At 45.4% G+C, this 18,677-nt stretch overlaps 1 protein-coding gene across 1 annotated transcript in view; it reads right to left on the reverse strand.

Annotated features, from left to right (window-relative positions):
* Positions 1–18,677, reverse strand: part of WDR49 (WD repeat domain 49) — a 270,818-nt gene that overhangs the window by 125,260 nt on the left and 126,881 nt on the right. Inside the window, exon 9 of the mRNA XM_082251290.1 lies at positions 13,336–13,451. Within this exon, the coding sequence (XP_082107416.1) occupies positions 13,336–13,451 (116 nt within the window). The remainder of the gene's footprint in view (positions 1–13,335; positions 13,452–18,677) is intronic.

The following is an 18,677-nucleotide window of genomic DNA, read 5'->3' on the forward strand; positions in this document are numbered from 1 at the left end:
TGCCCCCCCTTTTCTCTAATCACAGTGCCCTCTTTTACTCTTTGCTTCCTCTGCACAGTCCTACCTATGGCAGAGCAGGGGCAGGATTCAGCCTGTTTGTCCTCTCCACGTCTACCCGCCCACCAACAATGTCATCCTATCAGCAGGGCAGAGGAGCTGCAGGTTGGGATCATATTAACAAGTGGGTGAAAAAGACTCTTGTCTCTGTGCAGATCTCCAGCTCCTCCCAACCCCTGCTCTACTGATAGGATGACATAGTTGGTGGGGCGGGTGAGCCGGGAGAGGAGACGCAGGTATGGCCGCATAGCGGGAAGTGGGTAGCGACCACGATCTATGTTAGCCCAGTCTGGACTGCAGTCGCCGCTTACCTCCTTACCTCCCGACCAGTTATCAACAGGCCACGTACTGCTCCACGGCCGGGGGTTCGGGACCCCTGCATTAGCCAGCTCTTGTTAGGACATGCAGCCCCAGCGCACCAGGCAGATGTCCAGTGTGCCCTATGGCCAGTCCAGGCCTGTGCAGAATGTTGTGCATGGACATTACAATAAACAGTATGTAGCCTTGATTGAAATAATAAAATGAACACAACTTCACTGTATTCATTACACTAAGAGGGCATTCCCCTTATGAATTTACATTCTCTTCTCCTTTAGTAATGTAATGCCATTGGATTGTCACTACCATCATATGTACTAATTAAAACATTCAGCAAATGGCACCAATACCAGGTTAAACCCATACTCTGTAAGGTTACTCTAAAAACAGCTTTATCTCAAAAAAGTAGAATGCTACTGAGAAGGAATCTTCACATTTCTTGTCCACATTTTGTGGATAGTTTAAAGACATCTGCCACTATTGAAAATGCTGTTGGCATTTTTCTGGTGAAGTATTATCCTTTTATCTGCACCATCTACAGTAGAACAGAAGTACATACTTTAAAATTAAAAACCTGGCACTGTACCTGCTACTTCTCTCTACAGCAATAGTGGTCTCTAACCACGGAGGCACTGGTACATAGCTCAATACTCTCATGACTATTTCTCCATTTATAAAGATGCTTAGATCATCAGCTACACAATTGTTTGAAGTGATTTCTTACAGCACTGACCTTGCTAAAGGTCAGTGAAAATAAATCTTAATGTAAAATTAATTATGGCATGATCTCTACAAAAGTCAGAAAGTTTTATGCCTAAGGGCCCATGCGCACAGCACCAACAAATATGGATTTTTATCAGTAAACCTTCTTTTTTTTACAGCTCCAAAGGCAAATATATTGTTCTCTATGGGCATATGATGAACACAGCTGTATAAAGATCAGTAATCTTGTGCAGTAATCTGTGTCTGAGGTCCTACGTGTAGACTTTTTTTTACTCTGTAAACATGTAAATGTATGTGCCAACGTTTACATGGGTATTCTTTTGGAGTTCAAGAGCTGCCTGTGTCCTAGCAAAGGAGGACACTAGGTGGCAGTAGCTGCCTGCATCCTAGCAACAGATGATGCTGAGCGGCAACAACCATCTGCATCCTAGTAATTGAGGACACTGGGTGGCAATAGCCCCCTGTATCCCAGTAACAGTGGATGCTAGGCAGCAACAGCTGCCTTCATCCCAGCAACTGAGGAAGCTAGGTGTCAATAGCTGCCTACATCCTAACAACTGAGGAAGCTAATTGTCAATAGCTGCCTACATCCTAACGACTGAGGAAGCTAGGTGTCAATAGCTGCCTACATCCTAACAACTGAGGAAGCTAGGTGTCAAAAGCTGCCTACATCCTAACCACTGAGGAAGCTAGGTGTCAATAGCTGCCTACATCCTAACGACCGAGGAAGCTAAGTGTCAATAGCTGCCTACATCCTAACGACTGAGGAAGCTAGGTGTCAATAGCTGCCTACATCCTAACCACTGAGGAAGCTAGGTGTCAATAGCTGCCTACATCCTAACAACTGAGGAAGCTAGGTGTCAATAGCTGCCTACATCCTAACGACTGAGGAAGCTAGGCGGCAATAGCTGCCTACATCCTAACGACTGAGGAAGCTAGGTGTCAATAGCTGCCTACATCCTAACGACCGAGGAAGCTAAGTGTCAATAGCTGCCTACATCCTAACGACTGAGGAAGCTAGGTGTCAATAGCTGCCTACATCCTAACCACTGAGGAAGCTAGGTGTCAATAGCTGCCTACATCCTAACGACCGAGGAAGCTAGGTGTCAATAGCTGCCTACATCCTAACGACTGAGGAAGCTAGGTGTCAATAGCTGCCTACATCCTAACCACTGAGGAAGCTAGGTGTCAATAGCTGCCTACATCCTAACGACCGAGGAAGCTAAGTGTCAATAGCTGCCTACATCCTAACGACTGAGGAAGCTAGGTGTCAATAGCTGCCTACATCCTAACGACTGAGGAAGCTAGGTGTCAATAGCTGCCTACATCCTAACCACTGAGGAAGCTAGGTGTCAATAGCTGCCTACATCCTAACGACTGAGGAAGCTAGGTGTCAATAGCTGCCTACATCCTAACCACTGAGGAAGCTAGGTGTCAATAGCTGCCTACATCCTAACGACCGAGGAAGCTAAGTGTCAATAGCTGCCTACATCCTAACGACTGAGGAAGCTAGGTGTCAATAGCTGCCTAGATCCTAACGACTGAGGAAGCTAGGTGTCAATAGCTGCCTACATCCTAACGACTGAGGAAGCTAGGCGGCAATAGCTGCCTATATCCTAACGACTGAGGAAGCTAGGTGTCAATATCTGCCTACATCCTAACGACCGAGGAAGCTAAGTGTTAATAGCTGCCTACATCCTAACGACTGAGGAAGCTAGGTGTCAATAGCTGCCTACATCCTAACCACTGAGGAAGCTAGGTGTCAATAGCTGCCTACATCCTAACGACCGAGGAAGCTAGGTGTCAATAGCTGCCTACATCCTAACGACTGAGGAAGCTAGGTGTCAATAGCTGCCTACATCCTAACCACTGAGGAAGCTAGGTGTCAATAGCTGCCTACATCCTAACGACTGAGGAAGCTAGGTGTCAATAGCTGCCTACATCCTAACCACTGAGGAAGCTAGGTGTCAATAGCTGCCTACATCCTAACAACTGAGGAAGCTAGGTGTCAATAGCTGCCTACATCCTAACGACCGAGGAAGCTAAGTGTCAATAGCTGCCTACATCCTAACGACTGAGGAAGCTAGGTGTCAATAGCTGCCTAGATCCTAACGACTGAGGAAGCTAGGTGTCAATAGCTGACTACATCCTAACGACTGAGGAAGCTAGGCGGCAATAGCTGCCTACATCCTAACGACTGAGGAAGCTAGGTGTCAATAGCTGCCTACATCCTAACGACCGAGGAAGCTAAGTGTCAATAGCTGCCTACATCCTAACGACTGAGGAAGCTAGGTGTCAATAGCTGCCTACATCCTAACCACTGAGGAAGCTAGGTGTCAATAGCTGCCTACATCCTAACGACCGAGGAAGCTAGGTGTCAATAGCTGCCTACATCCTAACGACTGAGGAAGCTAGGTGTCAATAGCTGCCTACATCCTAACCACTGAGGAAGCTAGGTGTCAATAGCTGCCTACATCCTAACGACTGAGGAAGCTAGGTGTCAATAGCTGCCTACATCCTAACCACTGAGGAAGCTAGGTGTCAATAGCTGCCTACATCCTAACAACTGAGGAAGCTAGATGTCAATAGCTGCCTACATCCTAACGACTGAGAAAGCTAGGCGGCAATAGCTGCCTACATCCTAACGACCGAGGAAGCTAAGTGTCAATAGCTGCCTACATCCTAACGACTGAGGAAGCTAGGTGTCAATAGCTGCCTACATCCTAACAACTGAGGAAGCTAGGTGTCAATAGCTGCCTACATCCTAACGACTGAGAAAGCTAGGCGGCAATAGCTGCCTACATCCTAACGACCGAGGAAGCTAAGTGTCAATAGCTGCCTACATCCTAATGACTGAGGAAGCTAGGTGTCAATAGCTGCCTACATCCTAACGACCGAGGAAGCTAAGTGTCAATAGCTGCCTACATCCTAATGACTGAGGAAGCTAGGTGTCAATAGCTGCCTACATCCTAACGACTGAGGAAGCTAGGTGTCAATAGCTGCCTACATCCTAACAACTGAGGAAGCTAGGTGTCAATAGCTGCCTACATCCTAACGACCGAGGAAGCTAGGTCTCAATAGCTGCCTACATCCTAACGACTGAGGAAGCTAGGTGTCAAAAGCTGCCTACATCCTAATGACCGAGGAAGCTAGGTTTCAATAGCTGCCTACATCCTAACGAATGAGAAAGCTAGGTGTCAAAAGCTGCCTACATCCTAACGACTGAGGAAGCTAGGTGTCAATAGCTGCCTACATCCTAACGACTGAGGAAGCTAGGTGTCAATAGCTGCCTACATCCTAACGACTGAGGAAGCTAGGTGTCAATAGCTGCCTACATCCTAACAACTGAGGAAGCTAGGTGTCAATAGCTGCCTATATCCTAACGACTGAGAAAGCTAGGCGGCAATAGCTGCCTACATCCTAACGACTGAGGAAGCTAGGTGTCAATAGCTGCCTACATCCTAACGACCGAGGAAGCTAAGTGTCAATAGCTGCCTACATCCTAATGACTGAGGAAGCTAGGTGTCAATTGCTGCCTACATCCTAACGACTGAGGAAGTAGGTGTCAATAGCTGCCTACATCCTAAGGACAGAGGAAGCAAGGTGTCAATAGCTGCCTACATCCTAACGACTGAGGAAGCTAGGTGTCAATAGCTGCCTACATCCTAACGACCGAGGAAGCTAAGTGTCAATAGCTGCCTACATCCTAACCACTGAGGAAGCTAGGTGTCAATAGCTGCCTACATCCTAACGACTGAGGAAGCTAGGTGTCAATAGCTGCCTACATCCTAACAACTGAGGAAGCTAGGTGTCAATAGCTGCCTACATCCTAGCGACTGAGAAAGCTAGGCGGCAATAGCTGCCTACATCCTAACGACCGAGGAAGCTAGGTGTCAATAGCTGCCTACATCCTAACGACCGTGGAAGCTAGGTCTCAATAGCTGCCTACATCCTAACGACTGAGGAAGCTAGGTCTCAAAAGCTGCCTACATCCTAACGACCGAGGAAGCTAGGTGTCAATAGCTGCCTACATCCTAACGAAAGAGGAAGCTAGGTGTCAATAGCTGCCTACATCCTAACCACTGAGGAAGCTAGGTGTCAATAGCTGCCTACATCCTAACGACTGAGGAAGCTAGGTGTCAATAGCTGCCTACATCCTAACCACTGAGGAAGCTAGGTGTCAATAGCTGCCTACATCCTAACAACTGAGGAAGCTAGGTGTCAATAGCTGCCTACATCCTAACGACGAGGAAGCTAAGTGTCAATAGCTGCCTACATCCTAACGACTGAGGAAGCTAGGTGTCAATAGCTGCCTAGATCCTAACGACTGAGGAAGCTAGGTGTCAATAGCTGCCTACATCCTAACGACTGAGGAAGCTAGGCGGCAATAGCTGCCTACATCCTAACGACTGAGGAAGCTAGGTGTCAATAGCTGCCTACATCCTAACGACCGAGGAAGCTAAGTGTCAATAGCTGCCTACATCCTAACGACTGAGGAAGCTAGGTGTCAATAGCTGCCTACATCCTAACCACTGAGGAAGCTAGGTGTCAATAGCTGCCTACATCCTAATGACCGAGGAAGCTAGGTGTCAATAGCTGCCTACATCCTAACGACTGAGGAAGCTAGGTGTCAATAGCTGCCTACATCCTAACGACTGAGGAAGCTAGGTGTCAATAGCTGCCTACATCCTAACCACTGAGGAAGCTAGGTGTCAATAGCTGCCTACATCCTAACGACCGAGGAAGCTAAGTGTCAATAGCTGCCTACATCCTAACGACTGAGGAAGCTAGGTGTCAATAGCTGCCTAGATCCTAACGACTGAGGAAGCTAGGTGTCAATAGCTGCCTACATCCTAACGACTGAGGAAGCTAGGCGGCAATAGCTGCCTATATCTTAACGACTGAGGAAGCTAGGTGTCAATATCTGCCTACATCCTAACGACCGAGGAAGCTAAGTGTTAATAGCTGCCTACATCCTAACGACTGAGGAAGCTAGGTGTCAATAGCTGCCTACATCCTAACCACTGAGGAAGCTAGGTGTCAATAGCTGCCTACATCCTAACGACCGAGGAAGCTAGGTGTCAATAGCTGCCTACATCCTAACGACTGAGGAAGCTAGGTGTCAATAGCTGCCTACATCCTAACCACTGAGGAAGCTAGGTGTCAATAGCTGCCTACATCCTAACGACTGAGGAAGCTAGGTGTCAATAGCTGCCTACATCCTAACCACTGAGGAAGCTAGGTGTCAATAGCTGCCTACATCCTAACAACTGAGGAAGCTAGGTGTCAATAGCTGCCTACATCCTAACGACCGAGGAAGCTAAGTGTCAATAGCTGCCTACATCCTAACGACTGAGGAAGCTAGGTGTCAATAGCTGCCTAGATCCTAACGACTGAGGAAGCTAGGTGTCAATAGCTGACTACATCCTAACGACTGAGGAAGCTAGGCGGCAATAGCTGCCTACATCCTAACGACTGAGGAAGCTAGGTGTCAATAGCTGCCTACATCCTAACGACCGAGGAAGCTAAGTGTCAATAGCTGCCTACATCCTAACGACTGAGGAAGCTAGGTGTCAATAGCTGCCTACATCCTAACCACTGAGGAAGCTAGGTGTCAATAGCTGCCTACATCCTAACGACCGAGGAAGCTAGGTGTCAATAGCTGCCTACATCCTAACGACTGAGGAAGCTAGGTGTCAATAGCTGCCTACATCCTAACCACTGAGGAAGCTAGGTGTCAATAGCTGCCTACATCCTAACGACTGAGGAAGCTAGGTGTCAATAGCTGCCTACATCCTAACCACTGAGGAAGCTAGGTGTCAATAGCTGCCTACATCCTAACAACTGAGGAAGCTAGATGTCAATAGCTGCCTACATCCTAACGACTGAGAAAGCTAGGCGGCAATAGCTGCCTACATCCTAACGACCGAGGAAGCTAAGTGTCAATAGCTGCCTACATCCTAACGACTGAGGAAGCTAGGTGTCAATAGCTGCCTACATCCTAACAACTGAGGAAGCTAGGAGTCAATAGCTGCCTACATCCTAACGACTGAGAAAGCTAGGCGGCAATAGCTGCCTACATCCTAACGACCGAGGAAGCTAAGTGTCAATAGCTGCCTACATCCTAATGACTGAGGAAGCTAGGTGTCAATAGCTGCCTACATCCTAACGACCGAGGAAGCTAAGTGTCAATAGCTGCCTACATCCTAATGACTGAGGAAGCTAGGTGTCAATAGCTGCCTACATCCTAACGACTGAGGAAGCTAGGCGTCAATAGCTGCCTACATCCTAACAACTGAGGAAGCTAGGTGTCAATAGCTGCCTACATCCTAACGACCGAGGAAGCTAGGTCTCAATAGCTGCCTACATCCTAACGACTGAGGAAGCTAGGTGTCAAAAGCTGCCTACATCCTAATGACCGAGGAAGCTAGGTTTCAATAGCTGCCTACATCCTAACGAATGAGAAAGCTAGGTGTCAAAAGCTGCCTACATCCTAACGACTGAGGAAGCTAGGTGTCAATAGCTGCCTACATCCTAACGACTGAGGAAGCTAGGTGTCAATAGCTGCCTACATCCTAACGACTGAGGAAGCTAGGTGTCTATAGCTGCCTACATCCTAACAACTGAGGAAGCTAGGTGTCAATAGCTGCCTATATCCTAACGACTGAGAAAGCTAGGCGGCAATAGCTGCCTACATCCTAACGACTGAGGAAGCTAGGTGTCAATAGCTGCCTACATCCTAACGACCGAGGAAGCTAAGTGTCAATAGCTGCCTACATCCTAATGACTGAGGAAGCTAGGTGTCAATTGCTGCCTACATCCTAACGACTGAGGAAGTAGGTGTCAATAGCTGCCTACATCCTAAGGACAGAGGAAGCAAGGTGTCAATAGCTGCCTACATCCTAACGACTGAGGAAGCTAGGTGTCAATAGCTGCCTACATCCTAACGACCGAGGAAGCTAAGTGTCAATAGCTGCCTACATCCTAACCACTGAGGAAGCTAGGTGTCAATAGCTGCCTACATCCTAACGACTGAGGAAGCTAGGTGTCAATAGCTGCCTACATCCTAACAACTGAGGAAGCTAGGTGTCAATAGCTGCCTACATCCTAGCGACTGAGAAAGCTAGGCGGCAATAGCTGCCTACATCCTAACGACCGAGGAAGCTAGGTGTCAATAGCTGCCTACATCCTAACGACCGTGGAAGCTAGGTCTCAATAGCTGCCTACATCCTAACGACTGAGGAAGCTAGGTCTCAAAAGCTGCCTACATCCTAACGACCGAGGAAGCTAGGTGTCAATAGCTGCCTACATCCTAACGAAAGAGGAAGCTAGGTGTCAATAGCTGCCTACATCCTAACCACTGAGGAAGCTAGGTGTCAATAGCTGCCTACATCCTAACGACTGAGGAAGCTAGGTGTCAATAGCTGCCTACATCCTAACCACTGAGGAAGCTAGGTGTCAATAGCTGCCTACATCCTAACAACTGAGGAAGCTAGGTGTCAATAGCTGCCTACATCCTAACGACGAGGAAGCTAAGTGTCAATAGCTGCCTACATCCTAACGACTGAGGAAGCTAGGTGTCAATAGCTGCCTAGATCCTAACGACTGAGGAAGCTAGGTGTCAATAGCTGCCTACATCCTAACGACTGAGGAAGCTAGGCGGCAATAGCTGCCTACATCCTAACGACTGAGGAAGCTAGGTGTCAATAGCTGCCTACATCCTAACGACCGAGGAAGCTAAGTGTCAATAGCTGCCTACATCCTAACGACTGAGGAAGCTAGGTGTCAATAGCTGCCTACATCCTAACCACTGAGGAAGCTAGGTGTCAATAGCTGCCTACATCCTAATGACCGAGGAAGCTAGGTGTCAATAGCTGCCTACATCCTAACGACTGAGGAAGCTAGGTGTCAATAGCTGCCTACATCCTAACCACTGAGGAAGCTAGGTGTCAATAGCTGCCTACATCCTAACGACTGAGGAAGCTAGGTGTCAATAGCTGCCTACATCCTAACCACTGAGGAAGCTAGGTGTCAATAGCTGCCTACATCCTAACAACTGAGGAAGCTAGGTGTCAATAGCTGCCTACATCCTAACGACTGAGAAAGCTAGGCGGCAATAGCTGCCTACATCCTAACGACTGAGGAAGCTAGGTGTCAATAGCTGCCTACATCCTAACAACCGAGGAAGCTAAGTGTCAATAGCTGCCTACATCCTAACGACTGAGGAAGCTAGTTGTCAATAGCTGCCTACATCCTAACAACTGAGGAAGCTAGGTGTCAATAGCTGCCTACATCCTAACGACTGAGAAAGCTAGGCGGCAATAGCTGCCTACATCCTAAATACCGAGGAAGCTAAGTGTCAATAGCTGCCTACATCCTAATGACTGAGGAAGCTAGGTGTCAATAGCTGCCTACATCCTAACGACCGAGGAAGCTAAGTGTCAATAGCTGCCTACATCCTAATGACTGAGGAAGCTAGGTGTCAATAGCTGCCTACATCCTAACGACTGAGGAAGCTAGGTGTCAATAGCTGCCTACATCCTAACGACTGAGGAAGCTAGGTGTCAATAGCTGCCTACATCCTAACGACCGAGGAAGCTAGGTCTCAATAGCTGCCTACATCCTAACGACTGAGGAAGCTAGGTGTCAAAAGCTGCCTACATCCTAATGACCGAGGAAGCTAGGTTTCAATAGCTGCCTACATCCTAACGAATGAGAAAGCTAGGTGTCAAAAGCTGCCTACATCCTAACGACTGAGGAAGCTAGGTGTCAATAGCTGCCTACATCCTAACGACTGAGGAAGCTAGGTGTCAATAGCTGCCTACATCCTAACGACTGAGGAAGCTAGGTGTCAATAGCTGCCTACATCCTAACAACTGAGGAAGCTAGGTGTCAATAGCTGCCTATATCCTAACGACTGAGAAAGCTAGGCGGCAATAGCTGCCTACATCCTAACGACTGAGGAAGCTAGGTGTCAATAGCTGCCTACATCCTAACGACCGAGGAAGCTAAGTGTCAATAGCTGCCTACATCCTAATGACTGAGGAAGCTAGGTGTCAATTGCTGCCTACATCCTAACGACTGAGGAAGTAGGTGTCAATAGCTGCCTACATCCTAAGGACAGAGGAAGCAAGGTGTCAATAGCTGCCTACATCCTAACGACTGAGGAAGCTAGGTGTCAATAGCTGCCTACATCCTAACGACCGAGGAAGCTAAGTGTCAATAGCTGCCTACATCCTAACCACTGAGGAAGCTAGGTGTCAATAGCTGCCTACATCCTAACGACTGAGGAAGCTAGGTGTCAATAGCTGCCTACATCCTAACAACTGAGGAAGCTAGGTGTCAATAGCTGCCTACATCCTAGCGACTGAGAAAGCTAGGCGGCAATAGCTGCCTACATCCTAACGACCGAGGAAGCTAGGTGTCAATAGCTGCCTACATCCTAACGACCGTGGAAGCTAGGTCTCAATAGCTGCCTACATCCTAACGACTGAGGAAGCTAGGTCTCAAAAGCTGCCTACATCCTAACGACCGAGGAAGCTAGGTGTCAATAGCTGCCTACATCCTAACGAAAGAGGAAGCTAGGTGTCAATAGCTGCCTACATCCTAACCACTGAGGAAGCTAGGTGTCAATAGCTGCCTACATCCTAACGACTGAGGAAGCTAGGTGTCAATAGCTGCCTACATCCTAACCACTGAGGAAGCTAGGTGTCAATAGCTGCCTACATCCTAACAACTGAGGAAGCTAGGTGTCAATAGCTGCCTACATCCTAACGACGAGGAAGCTAAGTGTCAATAGCTGCCTACATCCTAACGACTGAGGAAGCTAGGTGTCAATAGCTGCCTAGATCCTAACGACTGAGGAAGCTAGGTGTCAATAGCTGCCTACATCCTAACGACTGAGGAAGCTAGGCGGCAATAGCTGCCTACATCCTAACGACTGAGGAAGCTAGGTGTCAATAGCTGCCTACATCCTAACGACCGAGGAAGCTAAGTGTCAATAGCTGCCTACATCCTAACGACTGAGGAAGCTAGGTGTCAATAGCTGCCTACATCCTAACCACTGAGGAAGCTAGGTGTCAATAGCTGCCTACATCCTAATGACCGAGGAAGCTAGGTGTCAATAGCTGCCTACATCCTAACGACTGAGGAAGCTAGGTGTCAATAGCTGCCTACATCCTAACCACTGAGGAAGCTAGGTGTCAATAGCTGCCTACATCCTAACGACTGAGGAAGCTAGGTGTCAATAGCTGCCTACATCCTAACCACTGAGGAAGCTAGGTGTCAATAGCTGCCTACATCCTAACAACTGAGGAAGCTAGGTGTCAATAGCTGCCTACATCCTAACGACTGAGAAAGCTAGGCGGCAATAGCTGCCTACATCCTAACGACTGAGGAAGCTAGGTGTCAATAGCTGCCTACATCCTAACAACCGAGGAAGCTAAGTGTCAATAGCTGCCTACATCCTAACGACTGAGGAAGCTAGTTGTCAATAGCTGCCTACATCCTAACAACTGAGGAAGCTAGGTGTCAATAGCTGCCTACATCCTAACGACTGAGAAAGCTAGGCGGCAATAGCTGCCTACATCCTAAATACCGAGGAAGCTAAGTGTCAATAGCTGCCTACATCCTAATGACTGAGGAAGCTAGGTGTCAATAGCTGCCTACATCCTAACGACCGAGGAAGCTAAGTGTCAATAGCTGCCTACATCCTAATGACTGAGGAAGCTAGGTGTCAATAGCTGCCTACATCCTAACGACTGAGGAAGCTAGGTGTCAATAGCTGCCTACATCCTAACGACTGAGGAAGCTAGGTGTCAATAGCTGCCTACATCCTAACGACCGAGGAAGCTAGGTCTCAATAGCTGCCTACATCCTAACGACTGAGGAAGCTAGGTGTCAAAAGCTGCCTACATCCTAATGACCGAGGAAGCTAGGTTTCAATAGCTGCCTACATCCTAACGAATGAGAAAGCTAGGTGTCAAAAGCTGCCTACATCCTAACGACTGAGGAAGCTAGGTGTCAATAGCTGCCTACATCCTAACGACTGAGGAAGCTAGGTGTCAATAGCTGCCTACATCCTAACGACTGAGGAAGCTAGGTGTCAATAGCTGCCTACATCCTAACAACTGAGGAAGCTAGGTGTCAATAGCTGCCTATATCCTAACGACTGAGAAAGCTAGGCGGCAATAGCTGCCTACATCCTAACGACTGAGGAAGCTAGGTGTCAATAGCTGCCTACATCCTAACGACCGAGGAAGCTAAGTGTCAATAGCTGCCTACATCCTAATGACTGAGGAAGCTAGGTGTCAATAGCTGCCTACATCCTAACGACTGAGGAAGCTAGGTGTCAATAGCTGCCTACATCCTAAGGACAGAGGAAGCAAGGTGTCAATAGCTGCCTACATCCTAACCACTGAGGAAGCTAGGTGTCAATAGCTGCCTACATCCTAACAACTGAGGAAGCTAGGTGTCAATAGCTGCCTACATCCTAACGACCGAGGAAGCTAGGTGTCAATAGCTGCCTACATCCTAACGACCGAGGAAGCTAGGCCTCAATAGCTGCCTACATCCTAACGACTGAGGAAGCTAGGTGTCAAAAGCTGCCTACATCCTAACGACCGAGGAAGCTAGGTTTCAATAGCTGCCTACATCCTAACGAATGAGGAAGCTAGGTGTCAAAAGCTGCCTACATCCTAACGACTGAGGAAGCTAGTTGTCAATAGCTGCCTACATCCTAATGACTGAGGAAGCTAGGTGTCAATAGCTTCCTACATCCTAATGACTGAGGAAGCTAGGTTTTAATAGCTGCCTACATCCTAACAACTGAGGAAGCTAGGTGTCAATAGCTGCCTACATCCTAACAACTGAGGAAGCTAGGCGGCAATAGCTGCCTTAATTCTAGCAATGGGAGGATGCCAAGCGGCAGTGACCATCTGTATCCTAGTAATGATTCATGCAAAGTGGCAATAGCCACCTGCATCCTAGCAACTAATAGGCTGCATTAACGCTGTACGCTTTACATATGTAAACATTGCTCAGGTATTATAGGCATACAGCATACAGAACACTATTAATGCAGGATGTGGCTGTTGGCTTCTGCCAGCAATCTCCTGCATACTAGTTGCTGTATTTTTATAGGATCATGTATATGTATGAACACTAATACTGTATATCTTGTTAATTTGTAGATTTTGCAGTATCAACTAGAATGTCCCTAGATATCATGGTACTTACCTCTCCCATCCAACAACTAATATTGTTCTTTTAAGTACCAATATCTGAGAAATTTCTGCTGCCTGGTCTCTTCCAGCATTTAGCTTATGGTGACAATGACCGTTGAAATCCCATATCTTGAAAAAAGCACAGCATAATGACCAGCTCTTAGTTGCCTGTTTATTTTACCATTTCAATAACAATTAAAATAATTGAACAAATGCAATATTCAATTAAAATCTGTACAGTAAAAATAAATTACACCCATGATTTCATAGCTTTATCAATAGCATGATAACAGCTTCTCCATATAGTAAGAAAACAGATGCACTATAATATTGAGTAAAATGGATGGATGGATGATATACTGAACCAACAGAGAGGCAGAATATATAAAAGGTTAAAAGCCAAAGTTGCAAACATTGGTCAACATTCTGACTGGCCAAGTTGTAAAAGGTGGTTTGACGCAATACATTTATTTATCAATGCATTGGCAAACAAAGAACGAAGTGTGCTGGTTAGTTGCTCAATTCACTAAAGAATATCTCATGAGATAATTGAATCAGGTGACACATTTTCTCCAACTATCTCATGAGATGCTGGAAATATCAATTCACTATCACCTCATGAGTTATTTACCTCAAAAACCAAAAACACAAGGTAAATAACTCATAAAACAGCATTATAGTCAATTCACTATGGAAATAAATAAAATAAATGCATAAGTTAATAAGGTAGCGGCCCAGGCCTGAGGTATTTAAGGAATGTAAAAAAACAATAGCCCATTTAGAGTAGTCTCTACAATTTTGGATCAATTTCTCAACAGTAATGCATAGAAACCTAAATATGAAAAAACACAGAGGCTGTGATTTACTTACAGTATAACTAAAGCCAAAACTTTTCTTTTTTCGTTTGTAAAGATGGATTACCACCCCTGTCAGGTTTTTATAGGAGATTCACCCTCTCTATTTGTCCTGTTTACCATTATCAGTGAAAGTGACAGAAAATCCCAAATTTTGGGTTGTCCCCAGAAAAATAATATAAAGGAAATCTTCCAATGGGGACACTAGTTCTGGTGACCTGGGGTGCCCCAAGGGATTCTTTCAATTTGCAGGGAATTCCTCTCACTTCCTGGTTTGGCTACGGGACAGAAGTGAAAGCAAATCTCCCCATTGGCAAAGCTGTCTTTTTGAATGGTGGAAAAACTTTTTTATATTTATGTGTGTGATTTTTTTAAAACTATTTCCATTCAATATTTGATATTTATAAAGTTATTTTGTATTTTTTTTTTTTTTTAATACACCATGTGTGTCCTGTGAAAGCAGCTTCCCTCTGACTGGTATTCTGGTCATCTTTTTTCTTTTGTAATAATACATACGCTGCAGGGACTGCACTGTGAGTTGGCATATTTCTACAGTTTAAACCATTTTCCATTTTTATTAGCACTAATCTAATCCTCCACTATGTTCATCACATCATATCATGAGATAAAATACCACATGGTTTCATGAGTAAAATATCTCACATTTTGATGAAGTAATTCATTCTTTATTTTAGTAGCTTTTTTGTGAATTGCAAAAAAATGTGTGAAAAAAAAATCTATGAGTTTTATCTCAGATTTTAGGAGTAAAATAATTCTTTGTGAATTGAGCCCTATATCTCTTGCAAGACAATGTGGTTGGCATTGGGGAGTTGGCATGGTAAAGGAAGAGATCTCCTAGCACCAGTGAGACAGAAAGGATGTACGGCTAAGACAGAGCTGTTGAAGTTTAGGTAGCTGTATCCTGTAACAATTTCTGCTCTCAAAAATGAGTCAGGCTTACATCTATAGCTGGAAACTCTGCCAATGATAAGCTGATAGAGGCAAGAAATGAGGTTCAGGATTGGCACTACCATGGCTATGCAGCAAATCCCTGAGATTCATGTATCAAAAACCTTTGGCCAAAAACTTTAAGGCACCTTTCACACAGGCGGACCGTTCAGATCCACCGGTCAGTTTTTTTTTGGCGGATCTGAACGGTCACCCCATGCATCTCTATGGGGCATTGGATGTCAGCGGAGACATGTCCGCTGACATCCGATCCGACCCTATTTTCCATCTGTCCAGCGGATCGGATCAGATGAGAACGGACAGACGGCCCGTTCCCATCCGATTCCCCCATAGAGATGCATGGGGACCTGACAGCTTTGTCCCTGCACACAGCGCAGAGACACAACTGTCATCCGCCTGCTCAGCGGGGGATCGGCAGATCAATCCCCCGCTGAGAAAACGGAGTCCGCCTGATGGACTCCAAGTGTGAAAGGGCCCTAAAGCTGAACTCCAGGAATTTAGATACTTTGTAAAAAGTGAAGGCCACCTCCAGGACTTATGTCTATTATTTGCATCTGACAGGTTTTTGGTGCTCCCAGAAGACAGCTATCACTGTAGTTCTGAAAGTTCTGATGCTGGACCTTCTGGTCTCAGCTCCTTCAGTAGCAGAGTCCATGCAACTGCAGTGACTAAATAAAAACTACTGCACTACGGTCATAAAAAACAGGTGCAAGCACCACAACACAACAATGTTGTAAATGGAAAAAAAGGCAAAAAAGTGGTACGCTACTAAGCAACAAGGTCCTAATGAAATAAAGTGTTGCATACAATCATATACAATTGTGCATATCAAAGATATCAATAATATCCATAAACTGCATAGAATTGTGCAAAAAAATACAAAATAGCAAATGTGCAAAGAAAACTTCAAATAATGTCCAACTATGTGCAATATAAATAAATATACAGTGTGACAACAGTGGAAATGAATCAATTCCATCAAACATAAATTGAAAACACAGAAAAGGATGAATAAAGCCCTTGATCTTATATATATATATAAAAAAAAGGGTGCTCTGAGATATAAAGTCCACATCCGATCAAAGGAAGAACTTTACATGTTCAGAAACAGGGAATAAATTATCACCCTAAGTGCGACCATCACCAGAATGAAGAGTCAGGAGCGCTTACCAAATTATGTGGACTCTAAAACCATATGCAAAGAGTCATTCAAGCAGGAAATTGTGTCACTTGCAGTGCAATGGTCTCACAATAGTTGTCACTGTCTCCTCAAGTCTTTTGATAGGCATAAAGGAACAGAAGCTGATTGCTGCCTGGTTATTTTGCTTTTGCGTAGATCTTCAGCCAGTAAGTGTTACTCTCACATCCTAACTGGCCTATTCTTAGCTGTCCTTTAACAGAGTAGCATCTTTATGCATTCCTTCAGCCTAGGGGAGCCCGGGATCCATTTCCATTTTTTTTAGTGGACTGGATCAGACCCGGAGGTAGGCAGGTGTACACAGACACAAGTCAGCTTACAACCCCCTGTTCTTAGGGGATGCACTGACCATCCAATCAGGTCAGCCTGAAAAACTGACCGGCGGACGTGATAGGATGGCCCATGTGAAAGGTGACTAACTCTTTTGCGACTCCCTAGCAGCAGAGTTTGTGCTGTCACCTTTTCTGCTTTTCATTTCTCTCTCCCTCTCTTCCTCATCACAGTTTGTGTCATCCCTTTTGCTTTCTATCTCTTTCAACAACAGTAAATCTTAAACCTGTCAGCTGATGGGCCTCTGATGGCTCTGATTTTAAGCGCAGTGCTGAGAATTTAGAGCAACTGAGCTTGTGCAGAGCAGGGTGAAACGTGGTATTACTGGATTTTGAGCAGTATAGGCACTTGTTTTTAATGTTTTACATAGCTATACATGCAAAATGGACGATTATGAAGTGATCTAATTTTCTGGCTAAAGTTCCACCTAGGGATCGACTGATTATCGCCAATGCTGATGTATTAGGGGCCGATATGCACTTTCCCCGATATATCGGAATCGGCCCCTGAGGTTACCGATATTGCCGATATTCCAGGAAAGTGCTGTACTGGAGTGATGCCTGCAGCTAGAGGCATCACCCTGGTACCAGCGTCCATAGCCAACGGTCTGCTGTCTTGTAATGACAACCGGTGCGGCTAAGAAGCCGCTCGGCTGTCATTACAAGGAGCAGGAGGGGATGTCCCCCCCCCTCCCGCCGCCTGCCGTGGCTCGCCCCAGTCTCCCGTCCCAACCGGAGACCTGGGCATCCTACCTCCACGGCCGCCAAAGAGAAGACCCGTTTAAAGCAGCATTCGGCTCTGACCAGGTCACCATGTAAAAACCCGGAAGTGATGTCATGACATCACTTCCGAGTATTCGGCGCCAGATTCAAAAAAATTACAGCATTCAAAACAGCCAAACTTGGCTGTTTTGAATGCTTTAAAGTGCAGAGGCGAGGTTTGGGGTCTTTTAGACCCCCAAATCCCTCCACAACGGTACCTGTGAAAAAAAAAAGAAAATGTTTAAATGTCCGAAAATATCACCCAATATCTGCCGATACCGATATCCGACGACCAAAATATCGGTATCGGCACTAAAAAACGATATTGGTCGATCACTAGTTCCACTATAGTATGTAATTTATATTTTGCTAAAATTCTACACTGATGTAATAAATTATATTACCAAGAAGAAGTGACCCCTGGAGCTGTCAGAAGAATCCCAGGGGTACTGGCACTACTGACTGACTGACAGCTTGTGTGCTGAAACATGGCAAAGGTCATGAAACATGCATGGTAATGGAATTCATATGAGAGAAACTAAGTAAGATGAAAACACTGACAGATAGACAGACAGACAGAAAGAGAGATACTGTAGATAGATAGAATATATAATATTAATATAATGTATTAAGGAAAAACTATACAAAATTCACATTTACATGAAAACTGCAACATTTTTCTTTTAAAAAATATTCCAGCTGGAGAAAAATGTCAAATGCTTCCCGTTGCATAAAAGGTGATTTACATTGCCATTACCCATGCTGAGAAACCTTTTATTATATTGGCGTATTTTGGTGTGGCTATTTTTCAAAGATATACTTTCCTTCTGAGCTTTTTACATGCAAAGATTCTTTCTTTGTATGTGTAAATTACATTTAGAAAGGCATCTGTGAAACAGGGTTTAGTGGTTGTTTACTTGTACACACCAGCTTTGCAGAATGTGACTTCAGGTCCTTCCATAGCAATCAGCTGCAAGGTGCCCAGGGTGACTGCATTCCACTTATATAATATATACCACTAGTCCCATTGGAGGTGAGGCTTATTTTGATTAGCCTTTTAGGAAGGAAGGAATATAAGAAGGAATATTTGTGTTGGTGGGGATATATACAGATTATTTTCTAATAAAAATATCATGATATAAAAAGTAATAAATAAAAGTATGAAAAGACATCTGTGGGCTATGTAGACATACCAGTGTAGTAATATGGTTTAAAATGAGCTAATAAAAAATCAAATAACACA

Source organism: Pelophylax lessonae, assembly GCF_965119305.1.
Source record: "Pelophylax lessonae genome assembly, chromosome: 3".
Classification (NCBI taxonomy): Eukaryota; Metazoa; Chordata; class Amphibia; order Anura; family Ranidae; genus Pelophylax; species Pelophylax lessonae.